The sequence below is a fragment of the Halyomorpha halys genome, unplaced genomic scaffold (genome assembly GCF_000696795.3).
Source record: "Halyomorpha halys isolate HHAL.00 unplaced genomic scaffold, Hhal_1.1 Scaffold1191.1, whole genome shotgun sequence".
Lineage (NCBI taxonomy): Eukaryota > Metazoa > Arthropoda > Insecta > Hemiptera > Pentatomidae > Halyomorpha > Halyomorpha halys.
In genome coordinates, this window is record NW_027112192.1 from 90,085 (window position 1) to 106,888 (window position 16,804).

Genomic DNA, 16,804 nt, shown 5'->3' on the forward strand with positions numbered 1-16,804 from the left:
TAAGTATAGGTATATAAGTTAATACTCACACTGTAATTCAGATATAAGCCACTCACTATTTTTCATTGTCTGTCATATTGTTCAATTTGTAGATTCAATATTTTTTCTGTTTTTTAGACATTACTTTCATATCTTATATTAAACATATCTTCTTAACTACATATTATATTTCATCTTTCACTGTTTTCAATCGACTACCATCTAATTCTACGATTATCAATCAATTAATTTATTTTTTACAATTCAATTATCAGTTATTAATTTTTTATCATTTATGATTCAATTCAATATTTTGTATAATTTCAAATTTATTTGTATACTATTCCTTTTCAATTTTATGTTTCTCTAATTATAGTTGTTATCTCTTTTGTTCTATAGCCCTGATGAAGACCTGAAACTCAGGTCGAAACGTCAGCATAAAATAAATAAATATGGTTTTGTTCATTTATGTTGTTCTTTGCTGACCGCACCCCCCGACAAACTTCTCTAATTATAAATTATAATAGTCTAAATTAAATTTATCCAATTGAATTAAGTCTTCAAATTACAGTTAATTATTATTATTATTATTATATGGGCAACAGACCATGAAGGTCTAAGTCCTCGCACAATGTATTTCCTAATACATCACGGGTTTCTTGACGTGTTTTTTTTCATAGTGTGGGTTCGCCACTCCCACGCCTATTTTTTTGTGAGTGCTACCCATTGGCTAATGGGCCACACAAATTTCCGGGGGGAGGTTGTGAGTGGGTTTTGCATTATTTGTGCTTGAAAAAAGCCCGGGTGAGACCGGGATTCAATCAGACAACCTGTGAGTTGGTAGACTGGCACGTTACCATGCTGCTTCAGCTGCTATACTTAATTACATAATCTAATTTTATGATTTCTGACATGCCACTCTTGGTACTGATTTTAAAAAAGGTTCTAATTTTGATAGCCATAGTAAATTGATAGAAACGTCCCCAAAGGAATGCCATTATTTATACCGTGCACGGGGCTTCGGGAGTTCTAAGCCCGACAGGGGTTCCCAGTACACATATTATATTTAATTTATTCATATTTTCCTATATTTATATTGTGTATTTATATTTATACATTTGTATTATGTATCTCTATCGGTTCCTGATGGAAACCGACTGAAGAAGTATGCGATATATTTAACTCAAACACTAGATACCATAAACCCCCTTGCCATGGTATGCTAGATATGAATATCTATAATCAATTATTGGAGTTTTTCTCCAACGGTGTCGTGTTTACCAATCTACTATGCTATTATTATGAGGTGGCATGCAGGGACTCTTTATTATAAAGCAAAGTCTTTGTTGCATTATTTTATATTTACACTCATATATATATATATATTAGAAAGAATAAATATTATGAGAGCATGGTAGATCTGTTTTCTTATACTTTAATTATTATATTATGAATTGAGAAGTACCAGTCAGATCCCAGACCCTAAGTTTATCAATTCTATTAATGCCTCTCAAATTACAATGGAAAATATCTTATTTTGGTGCACCTGTAAATCTTGGCAGTGGCAGCGGAGCGGATCTTTGGTCCCGCATCATTCTGCAGCCTGCCGACGGCCTCTGCTGAATCCCTTCAATTTGTGACTTCCGCCTAGTCCCTCCAATCGGTCTTCGACCCCTCTTCAACTGTTCTCCACTGACTTCAACTGCCTCTCTACTGTTCTTCAACTGCCCTTTTCTCTCTCTCTTTTTACTTACTCCTTTTCTCCCCTCTACTTCTAATTCCTCCCCTCTTCCGATCTCCGTTCTTCTCATTTGTCCTTTTATGGTCCCACTCTCTTTTACTTACCCTTCAGGGAGTGGGAAGTTCATTGGCCTTTCGGTGCTAGTCAGTCTTTTTTCTTCTTTTTACCTTCAAATTAAGGCAGTTTTCTTCTTTGACAGAGGTGTTCCACCTTCCACCTTTGAACCCAGGTGTGAGATAAGGGCTGTCTAGGTACCCCTACCTACGCGGTTAACAGCCCTGGGGGGTGCGTGTATCCGGCAACACCTGGTATCTTTATATATCTATATATTACTTCTAATCTTTTGCTACATAGGGTCAATGGCCTATTGCGGTTCCTTTGGTACGACCCCTTATCAGGTCTGACATGCCGACAAAAGAACTTCCTTTATATTTAAATTTCCAGCTGGTGCCTCTCATACATATCACAAGGAGAACCATCTGTACTTCAGTGTCTTTATGTTCAGGCAGAAGGAAGTAGTTAGTTCAACCAACTTCTCTTTAAATAGGAGAGACAGAACTGTACCAGAAGAGAATAGTGGCTAATCAAAGTAAATTGAGCTGTTTGCACAGCTGATGATGAAAATTTGATTTGTATATACAAATGATTGACTGAATTTTTCAAAATATGAAGATGGTCGGGGGGAGTGGTCAAAAGGAACTAAACAACTGTTAATTTGCTTTAAAATATTTTATTTAACAAACTCGATTGTTTTGATTGTAGCAATCAGTTGTAACAGAAATTCATTGGTTCCCATTGCTTCTTACACCCACATTGTCTAACAAGAAAGACAGGAAGACAAATAAATAATGCTGTCGGAAGACCAAAATCATTAGATTTTTCATTTACTAACGGGTTTCTTATCCATCTGTATTTTAACATATCAAAATCTTTAAAGTAAAATGACAATTACATCCATAAATTGGTACAGAGATAATTTATAACAACCTTATTTTAACCTACTTCACCTATAGAACATAATTTAAAATTGAGATCAAGTAAAAAGTTGTTATTTTTCAAACCCAGCGTTTGACTTTGTTTATAATTTCAGGAATCTTTTCTCTATGCACTAGAGGATTGAAACGTCAAATACCTTTCAAACCAAGAATATTAATTTTTTTTAACATCTTAATTCTGATTATTGAAATAAAATGCTTTGTTTATTTAATTCTATACAAAAATAAATAGTAAATGATAAATCTGTGGTGGTTATGAAAAACTATGTAATTCGAATAGCCTAAAAATTCAGTTAACTGGGTGTAAACCATCCTCAGCAACTAAATTTGTAGGTAACTCTTAGTTTTTCACAACTACCACAGATATATACTTGAAATGTAAAAAGTATTATAAAGACAAGAAATAAATCATTTAGCCAGTTAATAAAACACCAAAAATGAACCATAGTTTTTGAAGTCCATATTATAATTCATTTAAAATCAATTAAAAAGTTTTAGAAATATTTTTTGTAATGGAAAAGAAAAAAGTTAATCTTTTCTTTTACCTGGATAAGGAGTAACGGCTAAACTAAACAATTCCCAAATGAACACTCCAAATGACCAAATATCAGACTGGGTCGAAAATATTCCATCAGTGATAGCTTCAATTGCCATCCATTTAACAGGCAATGGGATCTACAACATAAAGAAAGAACTAAAAGACATTTAAATAATAATAATAATAATAATAATAATAATAAATAAATTTAGCTAGTATTTTCATTGTAATAACTGAATTCAATGCACAGAGATCTGTATAAATATCAACAATTATTCACGAATATAAACAATATAAGCAGTAAATTGGATACTCTTCTCTGGAAGTCAATTGTGGTTTTATTTATTTTTCTTATTAAATGAATAGTGAAAAAGGAGGGTTTAAAAAAAATCTTACACATATACATATACACTGTCATGCAAGTGCTACAAGCCGATATTGTACAGACAATGTTTTTTTTTTTTAACGAGGGTCGGTGGAAAGCATCAAAAGACACGGATAGCCCCGTACCTATCCGTGTGTGGGATTTTTACCCACTAAAACCACTGCCCTGCACCTGTTAATTCTTCTCCACGGGACCACCGCTAGTAATTACTTCATGGAGGGAAATGGCTGGGTGCCGCCTCGTTTTCACGCTTCCATGCTAGTCGTGTCTTCTAGCCTTCTCTTCCTCTCTCAATGATCTTGAGGACGACTGTAATGAATCTTTTCACTGCGTTCCAATGCTGGTCTGAGCGCAGCATATGGCCCACCACATTTTCTAGTGTGATGCGTCCTCCACACACTCTCTCCAATTCACTTCTTTCTGCTGCTAAGCGAATGCAAGTGAAAAATACATGCTCCGCAGTTTCCTCAATAGTCTGACATGCAGGGCATTCTGCAGTGTTGTCCAATTTGAATCGGTACTGGTAGGCTCTAAAGCAACAATTGGGTTAGGTAAAAAGCCACCGCACCATGCTGGCGGCCATACCACAAGCCTGGGGTATTAATCTGCGAGTCCACCTCTCGGAACTGCAGCCCCCCAAAACTGCTGCCACTGGTCAATGGTAATTTTTCACTTTTCTTCTCTGGAAACGTGAGAGCGTCGTCCATACTGCCTGCTTCTTTCTTCAACAAGGAGTTCCACGGGCGGCATTCTGGATATCACACACACTGCTTCGTAGGAAACAGTTCGGAAACTGTCCTTAAAGAAACTCTATGATAAACTGAAACCATCTGTCTACGGAATGATTTGGTAACTATCGCTTCCTTCCAAATCGGGGACATAATGCAGGGGAGAACAGTAGCAAGAAGCCTTCGGCTACTTTCTCTGAGACCTCCAACGTTTGGCATAAGGCGTGAAAAAAACAATGCTACTTTAGTAGATTTGGCGCTGATATAATCCGTGTGAATATCAAAACGGAGACGTGCATCGACCATGACTCCTAGGTATTTTAAGCAAGACTAGGAACGAATTTCATGCCTACCCACCATGACAGTGATAGACTCAGTTTGCTTCCTGCTAGTTACTAGGAGAGCCTCGGTCTTGTGATCCGCAAGTTGTAGGCCTACCGAAGACAGCCAACTTCGGACCGTAGCAACAGCCTGGTTAGTGATGAGGATAACTTCTTCCAAACACTTTGCCGCCACTACAACTATAACGTCATCGGCGAATCCCACAACTGTGGCTCCCTCCAGCATTGTCAATTTGAAGATTGCTTCGTACATGAATAAAATCTCCATTGTATATGTATTGTCTATCCATTCAATAGTATTCGCCTGTTCAGGGAATAGTGTTCTGACAATATTGCGAAGATCCTCAATAATATCCGTCCACTAGTACACTGAGGAATGATTTTTTTTTTTTTTTTTACCCTACACCTGTTTTTCCCCCTCCACGGGACCACCGTTAGGCATTACATCATGGGGGTGAGTGGCTGAGTGCCGCCTCATTGTTTTAGTCTATCTCCTGGTTCGCCTATCTTTCTCCTCATTTCTTAACTTCTGCATCACCTGTGCAGCAAATCATTGGCCTGCCATCCAATAATCTTGGTTAAGCAGCAAAACGAAATGGGCTGATCACTCTTAGCGCACACCTACGATACACCGACACCATCGGTCTTCTGTAGGCCTCAGTACCCAACGCATCCTTCCATATCGCAGCTGCGTAGAGCAGAATGGATGGGACCACATAGGATATCAACAACCTACGGATGTTCCTGGGTCCACCTATGTTGGGCATTAAACGTGACAGTGCGGTGGTTACCGCTGAATATGCTCTCTGAACCGGAGTCTATCATCGATCCTTACCCCGAGGTAAATCAAAGAACCATCCCTAACCATCCCTACCGGCTCTCAAGGTTATGGTTTCCCTCACTTTCCTGCTACTGAAGAGAAGGGCCTCTGTCTTACTGTCTGCTAGTTGCAGCCCTACATATTCTAGCCAATCTCGAACCGAACCGACATAATGGTTGGCCTTTAGAATGAGCTCTTATTTATACTTTGCTTCGACGACCACCGCGATATCATCAGGAAATCCCACTATTTCGGAACCCTCTTGTAGACTAAGCCTAAGGACTCCATCGTACATCGCATTACACAACAGAGGTCCCAGCACCGAACCCTGGGGTACACCGCCAATCACCTTAAACCTTCTCGAGCCGTCCTCTGTCGAACATATCAAGGTCCTGTCCTTGAAGTAGTCACAAATGATACTCCTGAGGTAGTCAGGGATGTTCATTACCAGTAGGGCATTCAGGATGCAGCTCCATCTTCCTGTGTTAAAGGCATTTCTTACATGCATCGTGACAATAGCACAATATCATTTTGCGCCTCTTCTCCATCTCTTCCCTGCTATAGCCTTCCTGGCCTCTTCCACCACCAACGTGATAGCATTTACTGTGGATCTCGCTTTCCAGAAGCCAAATTGATTCCTGGAGAGGCCTGCCACTCCTGTGAACTCTTGTAGCCTATTTGAAATGACCTTCTCCAGAGCCTTCCCAGCTGTTCTGACAATATTTCAAAGATCCTCAATAATATCCGTCCACTAGTACACTGAGGAATGATGTTTGCCAGGCTTTGAACGGGTCATAGTTGCATCACAAGTTCCAGATATAACAGAGGTCAGTATACACGCCTTTTCCTCGGCTGACCCTTTCAATTCACACTCATCCTCTAGTCTTAAAGTGTATGAAGCGTAATCAAAAGTTTTCACGTTCCAGCCGTTAGTCCTCCATAGACAACTCTTCTGTCTTGTAGGCGTGCGCAGTGTGAACTATATAGCCTGGTAATCACTGCTTGTATAAAATCCACAAACCTTCCAAGTAGCGATCCGATGCATGCGTCCACGGAGAAACGTTTAATCAATGATAGATGATCTTCCTGCTCTAGTGAACGTCGGGTTTGTTCCGGTGTTCATAAGGATCATATAACTTAGTTCACTCAATCACTCCTCCATCCAAGTCCGAACTTCCGCCCCTTCGCCAAGCACTCCCTCCATTGAGCTGTGTGTGACCAACATTTATTATTGTTAATTTGACTAAGAGAAATAAAAGTTACTTATGCATTTACAGTATTTCTCTTCTTCGAGCGGTTAAAAAGTGGTTCCAAAAATTAAAGGGTCCAACCATATTCTCAAGATTTAATATCATAGAGTTTTAGAAACAGTATTGCCTCATGTATGCAGTGTTTACATAGGTTCCTAGGTATTAGTGGAGATAACAGGTACCCTTGTACCTTATCTTATATATAATTATGAGAGATAGTTGACCGTGGATGACGTACGAGGAGAAGATGGTTGGGGTGCGGACAAAGAGAAACACAAATAAGTTGGTGTAACTTATTTTATTGTGCCAACATTTCGGCTAGAGTTTCTAGCCTTCTTCAGGGCTAAGGACAGAACAAGGTAACAACCACAGTAAGTATAGAAAATAAAAAAAGAAAGTATAAACAGAATAACATAAAATGAATAATTTTACAAAATAGAATTAATAAAATGAAGTGAGAGAAGCGGGAAATAAAATGTATACATAGGTAATTGAAAAAGTGGGTAAAATAACATAATCAAGGAAATGAAATAAAAATGAAGTTATATAATGCAACGAAGTATGAACATATTAGTTATTAATAATTTAAAAATTGAAATATGGAAAGAAAAAGAAAATTGAGAGGAAGAATACATATAGTTTCTTCCTCTCCATTTTCTTTTTCTAAATAACAATAATAATTGATAAAGAGGTAAAATATAAATAAAGTATATCATAAGGAATGAATAGAAAAAAAAAATTTGTTTTGCAAACACTTCACTTTTAAACTTGTTCTTACACATTTGTCGTCCCCCTCTTATACACGTTTCCTCCTTTTAACTGTTGTTAAATACCCATGACACTGTCATCTTCCGGTACTTCGTTATTCGGCAATTCGTTCGTTCTTGGTGTTTTCAAAAATTTTTTTTTTTGCCAATAAAGGCTGCAGTGGTCTGCCGAGTGAAGAGATGCATCCTTAACCAGATCCAAGCGGATGAAGGGACATCATGGAGCACGGTAAAGGAGAGGCTGAAGAAGGCATTTGGAGGGGGGCGCTGGGCCCCGGAAGAGGACATCTTTCGAATGTTCGTGAGAGGAAGAGACAGGGGCAGTACAGTGGACAGTACGCCGCTAACTGCTCTCACGATATAACCAAATTACGGACAAGTTCAGAGAAATAATGGAAACGGACCAGGTGCAAGGCCGCATGATGTTCCTGGCTTCCATACTAAAAGTTCAGTTAGCCAAGGAGGTTAGAAAGAGGGAAAGAGCACCCCAGGATCGCTCTTTCGTACAGTATGGCCAGGAATTGATCGATGCGAATGCCCGGGAAAGGGAATCTCACATGGAAACTGACGATCAAGACTGGATGAGGGTGCAATACAGCCGTCCCAGAACCCGTGGAGAAGAAGAGAACGGCAGGATTTTACGAGAGAGAGAAAAATCATGGGGAAACGGGCGGAGGGAGGACCGTAATTGCCATGGGTGTGGCAAAGTTGGGCATTTGGTGGCCCAGTGTCCCCGCTCTCGATGCTTCGAGTGTGGGAATGAGGGACTCATCGCTAAGCAGTGCCCTTATACAGTTGATTGTCGGGTGCGATCTGTTAGAGAAATTGGGGACTAGTTTGAGGCTGAACAGGGGTAAGTGGCGTGTCTCGATAGGGGGAACGAAATTATGTTGTCATGGGGTCAAGAGGAGGGAGGAAGTGCGAGTAGGGGCGATTTCGAGTTTGAAAGATTGGCGTTACTCCATTCAATCGGAATTTCGGGACATTTTTTTTAGAGAGGGGGATATATTGGGGGCGTCGGGTGAAACCATGCACGAGATACCACTCAAAACGGAAAGGGTCACGTATGTAAAAAAGAGAAGGTATCCGCAGCCGCTTCGCCATCATAACCGGGAGGAGTTGGGGAAACTCAAGGAACAGGGGATTAGTATCAACAGTACATCACCGTATAACAGTCCTTTGTGGGCAGTTCGTAAGAAGGGTGCGCCGGGGGATCAGTCAGAGAAGTATCGGGTGGTGATAGACTACCGCAAATTAAATGAAAATACCATGGACGAGCGAAATCCAATCCCGCATTTTGAGGACATACTGGACAGATTGGGGGGGGGGCGCGAAGGTGTTCAGCACGCTGGCTCTCAAAGCGGGATACCACCAAATAATGATGCATCCCAGGGACCGACATAAGACGGCATTCATGTTCGAGAGGGGTCACACTATAAGTTTACGTGGATGCCGTTTGGATTGGAAAACGCCCCTATCACTTTCCAAAGGCTCATGGATGAATACCTGCGAGGTATAGACGAATCGATATGCCAAGTGTATATGGATGGCCTCTTGGTCTTTAGTAAATCTGAAGAGGAACATCTGGCGCACTTGAGGGTGGTGTTTCAGAGATTTCGGCAATTTGGTCTCTGACTGTCAAAGGAGAAGTCGACGCTGGGAGAAAGGGAGATAAATTTCTTGGGACATACAATATCCCAGGAAGGGGTTAAACCCGATGCGCATAAGGTTGTGGCGTTTCCTAGGATGGCAGTATCCCGTTCGGGACGTAAAAGGTTACGTGTTAGGGATGTAAAAGGTATTCGCAGGCTTTTGGGGGCCCTAAACTACTATCGACGTTTTGTCCCGGAAATGTCGGATAGGTTGATCCCACTCAATAACTTGTTGAAAATGGGCTCAAAGATCATTATCACGCCGACGATTGAAGATAACATTCAACGCTGTATGGAGGAACTCCAGGAAGAACCAGTACTAGCGTTCCCAGACTTCCAGAAGACCTTTACGATCACGACGATCGGTGGGGAAGCTCAAGGAATCCTCAGTCAGGGTTACGCGGTGGAAGGAACTCCTCGGACAGCATAATATTGAAATAGTATCCAAGCCGGGAAAGGAGAATGTCGTCACCGACCGGCTCTCGCGCGCGATTACGATAAACGCCATAGAAGAAGAGCAAGCGGGGACGTCAGGCGATGTCCGGCAGTTCTTGAGAGAATGGACACCAGGGAAGGAAAAGACTCAGGACGTATCGAGGCAGGCCGAGGGAACCTCACCATCAGAGGACTGAAGCTCGAAAGGGGACAGACCCGCGGAGATGTAGGAATCGGAGGAAATTATTAATGATAAACCCCGCCAGATCGTCTGGAAGTCTAGGACATCCGATCTAATGAAAATTGAGTATGGGCGATACGGTAAAAGCGAGATTGCAACAATTTGGTTGGGAGGAACAAATTTGTAGAGCCCTTAAAGACGCATCTAAACTAGGGAGGTCATACTACATTTACGTGGGTAACGGTGTCATCTAGGATAAGATTAAGAAGCTGTAGCGGTCAGAGCAAATAGGTGTCGATCGTACGTTCGTTCGGTGTACACTAATGGTGGAAACTAATAGAGATGAAGATCGGCAGAAAGAAATTACCCTTGCTTACCACCAGGGCAAAACGAATCATCGGGGTCTAAATGAAACGTTCCAAGGCGTAAATATTTTTGGTGGGGAATGCGTCGAACGATACAGGACATCATAGGGGGTTGTAACGTATGCTTGAGTACAAAATATGACAGACATCCCCCCAGAGCAACACAGGAGGAAACACCTACGGCCGACAGACCACTGACTGACCTCCAGATTGACACTTTTACGTGGAAAGGGTATATAAGTGGGTGACAGTCGTCGACACTTTCAGTAAGGTGGCAATGGCGGAACAGGTAAAGGATTGGTCGGCGGAAACGGTATTAGGTGCACTACGCACCTGGTTCCAATTTTATGCCGATCCTGACTCTATTTCGTCTGATGGGGGGCGAGAGTATGATAATTCCCTTATCCGAGAGGAAATGAAACTTCTCGAGGTTAGGTAGCATTACAACACTCCGGGACACCCTAAAGGTAGGGGCGGGATCGAGAGATTACACAGTACCCTCAGCGATCACCTCCGAGTTTACAATGCGGTTAGAACCTGATGAGGAATGATCAGGGGGGTTGTGGCTTATAACCATTCGATTCACGCCGTCACGGATTTTTCGCCGTTTGAGGTGCTTTTCGGTCTACGGGGACGCCACAGATACTTACAATATATAAGATACAAATATAATAGACAGCAATCGGGGGGGGGGGAAGAAATAGTCACTCAAAATGTAGTCGTTCGGAAGTTGTGGGGGAAGGTCCGGGGCGCATAGAGAGGGGAAAACAGAGAAGGGCTTCTCGTCATAACTTCAATTTGAGAGACGTGATGGGGGGGGGGTTAAAATTGGGACCATCGTATACCGTAAATTAGGGACCAATCGCGGAAAGGAGGTACTGCGCTACGAGGGCCCATTTAGGGTGATTACTCTTCGACAACACAACGTTGTCACAATAGAAAGTTTGAGTGAACCACGCAAAAGAAGGACGGTTCACCGCGAGCAGTTAAAACTGCCTGATATGTCACCATCTAGGGACCTGGAGTGCCCCCCTCTTAATACCAGGGAAACATTATACACTAGGTAGAGTGTACAATTTTCTGTGTGTGTTTTTGTTTGTGTGTAGAAGCAGTGGTTCTTTCTTTTGTTTTTTAAATTATTTAATTTGATTATTTTCTGTTCTAATATTTAATATTTGCCCTAGATTGTATGAGGAATCACTTTGTTTTTGTAAATGAAGGAATAATTGTTTTATTTTAGTTTTTAAGTTACTTTGTATTTTTATTTCTTTACCTTTATTAGTTTACGAGATGTGTTCGTAAACTGGTAGGGGGGAGTTAAGGTACAAGGGTACCTGTTATCTCCACTAATACCTAGGAACCTATGTAAACACTGCATAAATGTATATATAGAGGCTTAAAAGGAGGAATAAAGTAGTCTTTAAGCTGATCTTGTGTGAGTCATTTCACGGTCCTTTTTCCCTTTTTTTTAAAGTTCTGATTGCGACGGAGCTAAACTTATATAAATAAGTATATATATGAAAGTTACGTGTTTTCGTAGAAAAACTAATAAAAAAGGAGAAGGATATCGGAAGAATACTCTCTGAATGCTTAAACAAAACTGACTTTTATTGTATTCAGCACCTCCATACATACAAGTTCGATCAGCTGATCAATTCAATCACCTGACAGCTCCCACTCAGCTGACATTTCACTCAGGCCATAACTCCCCCCCACCAGTTTATGAACAGTCCTCATAAACTTATAGAGCACAATACAGTAACATGTAATAAAAAAACAATTAGGAAAAACTACTTATAATAACCTATGGACAATAAACATTCGACAAACATTCCTCGTAAGCCTATCTTATACAAGAGAATGACATGACAAAAATAATAAAGAAAAACTATCCAAATACAAGAGTAAAACTAAAACTTGAATAATTTAATAAATGAATAAGCATAGGAATCTATGCTTTATAAACAAAAATAAATAAAATAAAATATAAATGAATAAAAGAGTGACAGCATTATATTCCCTTATCACAACCACCCTGAAGGGACCCTCATATCTCTGCAGTTCCATTCCTCTATTGTTTCACAATCTCCTGTAGACTATGGTCCCGATTTTGATGTTTCCCATTAGGTCACACATGCTCACATTTTGTTTTCCCACTCGTTTCCTTTTTTCCTTCTCGGTGCGATCTTTGACCTTATTCCACAATTTCCTCCGAGCTAAACTGTTGTTGGTTACTTGTTCTTCTTTCTATAGTCTCTAAAACGTCCATGCAGGCCAAAAAGAATTTCAAAGGGCGTAAACTCCGGGACCGCATGTATGGAATGATAGTACGCTGCGATCGCTCGTTCCATCACGACGTCTGTTCCAATCCCTTTTCCAGTTGATACACGCCAAATACCTTCATTTCCTCCCTGATGGGTGCATTATCAAATTCTCTATCCGCGTCCGACGATATTCTGTTAGGGATCCCATAGAATTAAAACTAAGCGCAAATATACCGCCCAAGATACCGCCTCCGCCGACTTGTCTTTCACCAAGTACGCCATAGCTATTTTACTGAACGACTTCCACAGCTGTTAACCACTTGAATCCCTTCCAAGTGAAAGTGTCTACTTGCAAATCGCTAAGTGGTACGCTAGCAGTTGGTGTTTCCTCTTGTCTGGCTTGGGGAGGACGCTTGTCATATTTCGTGCGGAGGCACACTTCGCAGCTCCCTATAGCTTCTTGGATGGTGCGTTGCATGCCATACCAAAAATATCGGCGCCGTAACCTTTGCAGGGTTTCGTTCAGTCCTCAGTAGTTCGTCTTTCCTTGGTGGTATGCCAGTGTCACCTCTTTTTGTCTTTCCGTGTCTTGAACAGTTTCCACCATCAACATACAGCGAATGAACAACCGACCAACCCCGATCTGTTCTGATCTCCACAATTGTTGAATCTTATCCCAGATCACCGCGTTGCCTAAATATAGATGGTGGGTCTTTTCGGATTTGGATGCTTCTGTCAAGGCTTTACATATTTCGGCTTCCCTAGGTGCCGGATGCGACCAAATAGTGGTGATGGTACTACCCTTATATTTACTCTGTTCCATCTTCATTATGCCTGTGGCCCGCGTCTTCTAAATGACCTGTCGTCGTTTGCCGTTCACCATTTCTTCCATTACTTCCATTCTTCCTTCTGTTGAACCTTCGTCAACTGATGTTTCATCATCGTTTCCATTTCTAGGAATGTCTGACTGCTCCTCTTCCACTGAAGTCCATTCTCGCGGAAACTGTCTCACACTTCCAGACGGGCCTCCTTGGTCTTCCTCTATTGCATTAACCATAATTGCGCATGCAAGCCATTCTGCCTCCACATTTTCTTTTCCTGGCTTATATGCAATATCCATATTATACTGCCCAAAAGCTCCTCCCAGCGAGAGATCCGTGCCGACGATTCTATTGGTTTCCCGACCCACAGAAGAGGTCTGTGGTCAGTGTGGACTCGAAATCTTCTTCCAAAAAGCTAGGGTCGAAAGTGGTCCACTGCTCATACGATCCCTAACAACTCTCGTTCCAAAGCACTATAACGGGACTCCATCTCCGTAAGTCGTCTACTAGCGTAGGCTATCCGACGTTCCCCATTCTCATGTTCCTGGTATAGCACCGCCCCAACGCATACTAACCGGCATCTGTCGTTAGTGCAAACGGTTTCTCTAAATCAGGTAACGCAAGGATCGGATCTCTCTGCAACTGCTCAATACATTTCCTAACCTTATACACCATGTCTGCCGTCACTGCCAGCTTGGATCCCTTTTTTAGTAAAATGTTCAATGGCACGAGGACTCAGTCATTTCGGGCGCAAACCTTCGGTAATAATGCAATGCACCGAACAATGTCCGGATCCCGTTTACATCCTTCGGCACTGCCATCCTCTCCAGGGTTTCCAAATTCTGGGAATCTGGTCTTACTCCCTCCAGTGAGATAGTGTGTCCAATGAAAGTTATTTGGGCTTGACCTACTACAGACTTCTCTCGTACAAGTCGACGAACTTCCTCATCTGCTGAAATACGCTCCTCAAATGTTGCATGCGTTCCACTTCGGGCTTACTGAATAGCAGATGGTCATCCATGTACACCTGGCAGACGGATTCATCTAATCCTCTCAGAAATTCGTCCATGACCCTTTGGAATGTTACCGGATCATTTTTCAAGCTGAAAGGCATCCTCGTAAATTCATAGTGGCCCCACTCGAAAGTAAATGCCATCTTGTGCTGATCTTTCGGGTGCATCTTAATCTGATGGTACCCTGCCTTCAAATCCAGTGTGCTGAAAATTTTAGCCCCGCTCAATCTATCCAACATATCCTCGAACCGATGCATAGGGTAATTATCGATTACCGTGTTTTCATTCACCTTGCGATAGTCGACTACTCCTCTGTATTTTTCTCCATTTTCACCCAACACAGTTATCTTCCTGACTGCCCATAACGGACTATTAAAGGGAGATGTGCAGTCCACTATGATTCCTTGATCATCTAAATTATCTATCTCATCTCTAATATGTTCCCGAAGTGCTTGCAGGTACCGTCTCTCGTTCACATAAGTCCCTATCTTCTTTTAGTTGAATCTCGTGTACTGTTTTCCTGTTGCTCTCAGTACATCCCCTTCTTTAAAATAAACGTCTACATACTCTTCCATGATTTGGTCTTTCCAGCCCCCTTCCTGATTAACCGCTCCTATCCTTGTTTCACCATATCAGCTACGAGCAGCTGGCAGAAATATCTCTTCTTTCCAATCTTTATGTCCCATTAACCTCGTGATTCTGAACCCGTGCACCCACTTTCCCCAGTAGGCCACACCCTATAATCATTTGGTAGTCTCGGGACATCTTTCCTACTATGTGTACCATTAAGTTTTTGCCCTTAGCCCCCTATTTACTCAAATACATTTCTGCCTCCCCCTTTACTCTGCAGCCCTCCCCCCAGAGTGATCTGATGACACTGACACTCCCTGATCTGGAGCGCTATCTTTCCACTTCTTATCCTATCCAGAGCCTCCCTGCACACAATGGTATTGAAACTCCCTGGGTCCACCAAGCATCTCACTCCTCTAGCTTGGATGACAGGCAGGCCTCCGTGCTCTCCTCTTACGCTATGGCTCACCAACGTGTGGCTGCCCCTCCACGGACACGCACTTCAGATCTCCTTCGTCCTGCCAGCCCCCTCAGACCGTCTCCACACATTCCTCCTGTTCTACTGTCAGTTATGAATCCCAACATCATTCTCCTCTCCTTCAACCTCTGAGGCCTCAGACGTGCCGGTGTTATCACTTGCAGATTGTTCTGACTTCGGAGAAATCCTTCACCTTCTCACACGTTGGGCATTCGCCTCCATCAGTTCTACCTGCTTCGATTTTTTTCGACGAAACATATAAGGACATTGCCATGCTATATGTCCCTCTTATTCCACATTCGAAACATCGGGTACGGGAGCACTATGCCATCAAGTGGCCTATCTTTCCGCATCCATGGCATTTTCGGTCCTCACGGCGCCCGCTGCTTCTTGGATTTATTGGGCCCATTCTTCTCTCCAGGTTTCTTATCCTCTCTTTCGCACTTTCCTGGTGCTCTCTTCTTCTCCAAGGAACTGAATTATTCCTCAGGCGATTGTAAGTAACTTTCGTCCAGCCGGTTTCTTCTGTGTCCATTCTTGATTCCTCTTCTCATGGGCTCAAATCGATGAAGTCTTGAGCGTACTCGACGAAAGATTACCCACTCAGTAGGCCTTCCTTTTTTCCAGTCTTTTTGGCCAACTGTACCTTGAGGATTGTAGCCAGGACATTCTTCTCTTCAACACCATTCTTCCCTTGGCATCCTCGACATCCACTGTCTCTCTTTTACTCTAATTTGGTTATACCGGGCAAGAAGAACCCCGGAAAACTGTCCGCTAGATTTTCAAGGTTTTCTAACCTCTCTTAACATTTAAAGGATGTTAAGATGTTTCTCCATAGTCCATCTCCCGCCTCCGAAAGCTTTCTTCAGCCTATCCTTAACTATGGGTCATGGTGATTCTTCATCGGCCTGAATTTGGTTTAAAATACTTCTCTTTTTCTGCAAGCCTGCCTTCAGTGAGTCCGCATCTCCTTCGTTTAGTAGCTCTTCCGCTACCTTAGTTTCTATTCTTGATATAAGTTGATCGCCTCCTTAGACAAAACGGTTCAACTCACCAATTTCTCCGGTAAACCTTCCTAAATCTAAAATGGCATTCCGCAGATCCTGTGAGGTTGCTATTCGAATTTTCATCCATTCGATAGCATTTATATGAGCTGCAGTCAGTGCCATCTTTAAATACTTATTTGAAATTACGATGTTCAGCAAATATTAAAGAGAGAGAAAAAAATATATTTTTCTTTTTAAATTTCAAAAATAACTTTCAACTATGCACTCGTCCTAGTTTCGGCACCAGTTATGTTTTGTCGTAGAAAAACTAATAAAAAAGGGAAATGATATCGGAAGAATACTCTCTGAATGCTAAAACAAGACTGGCTTTTATTGTATTCAGCACCTCTATCAGGCCTTAACTCCCCCCCCCCTACTAGTTTACGAACAGTCCTCATAAACTTATATAGCACATACAGGAACATATAATTAAAA

At 41.9% G+C, this 16,804-nt stretch overlaps 1 protein-coding gene across 2 annotated transcripts in view; it reads right to left on the minus strand.

Moving 5' to 3' along the window:
- The window catches only part of LOC106688748 (vascular endothelial growth factor receptor 1), a 199,842-nt gene that overhangs the window by 73,200 nt on the left and 109,838 nt on the right, over positions 1 to 16,804 (minus strand). For both annotated transcript variants that reach the window (XM_067050193.1, XM_067050194.1), the window contains exon 15: positions 3,261 to 3,390. In XM_067050193.1, coding sequence (XP_066906294.1) covers positions 3,261 to 3,390 — 130 coding nt within the window. The remainder of the gene's footprint in view (positions 1 to 3,260; positions 3,391 to 16,804) is intronic.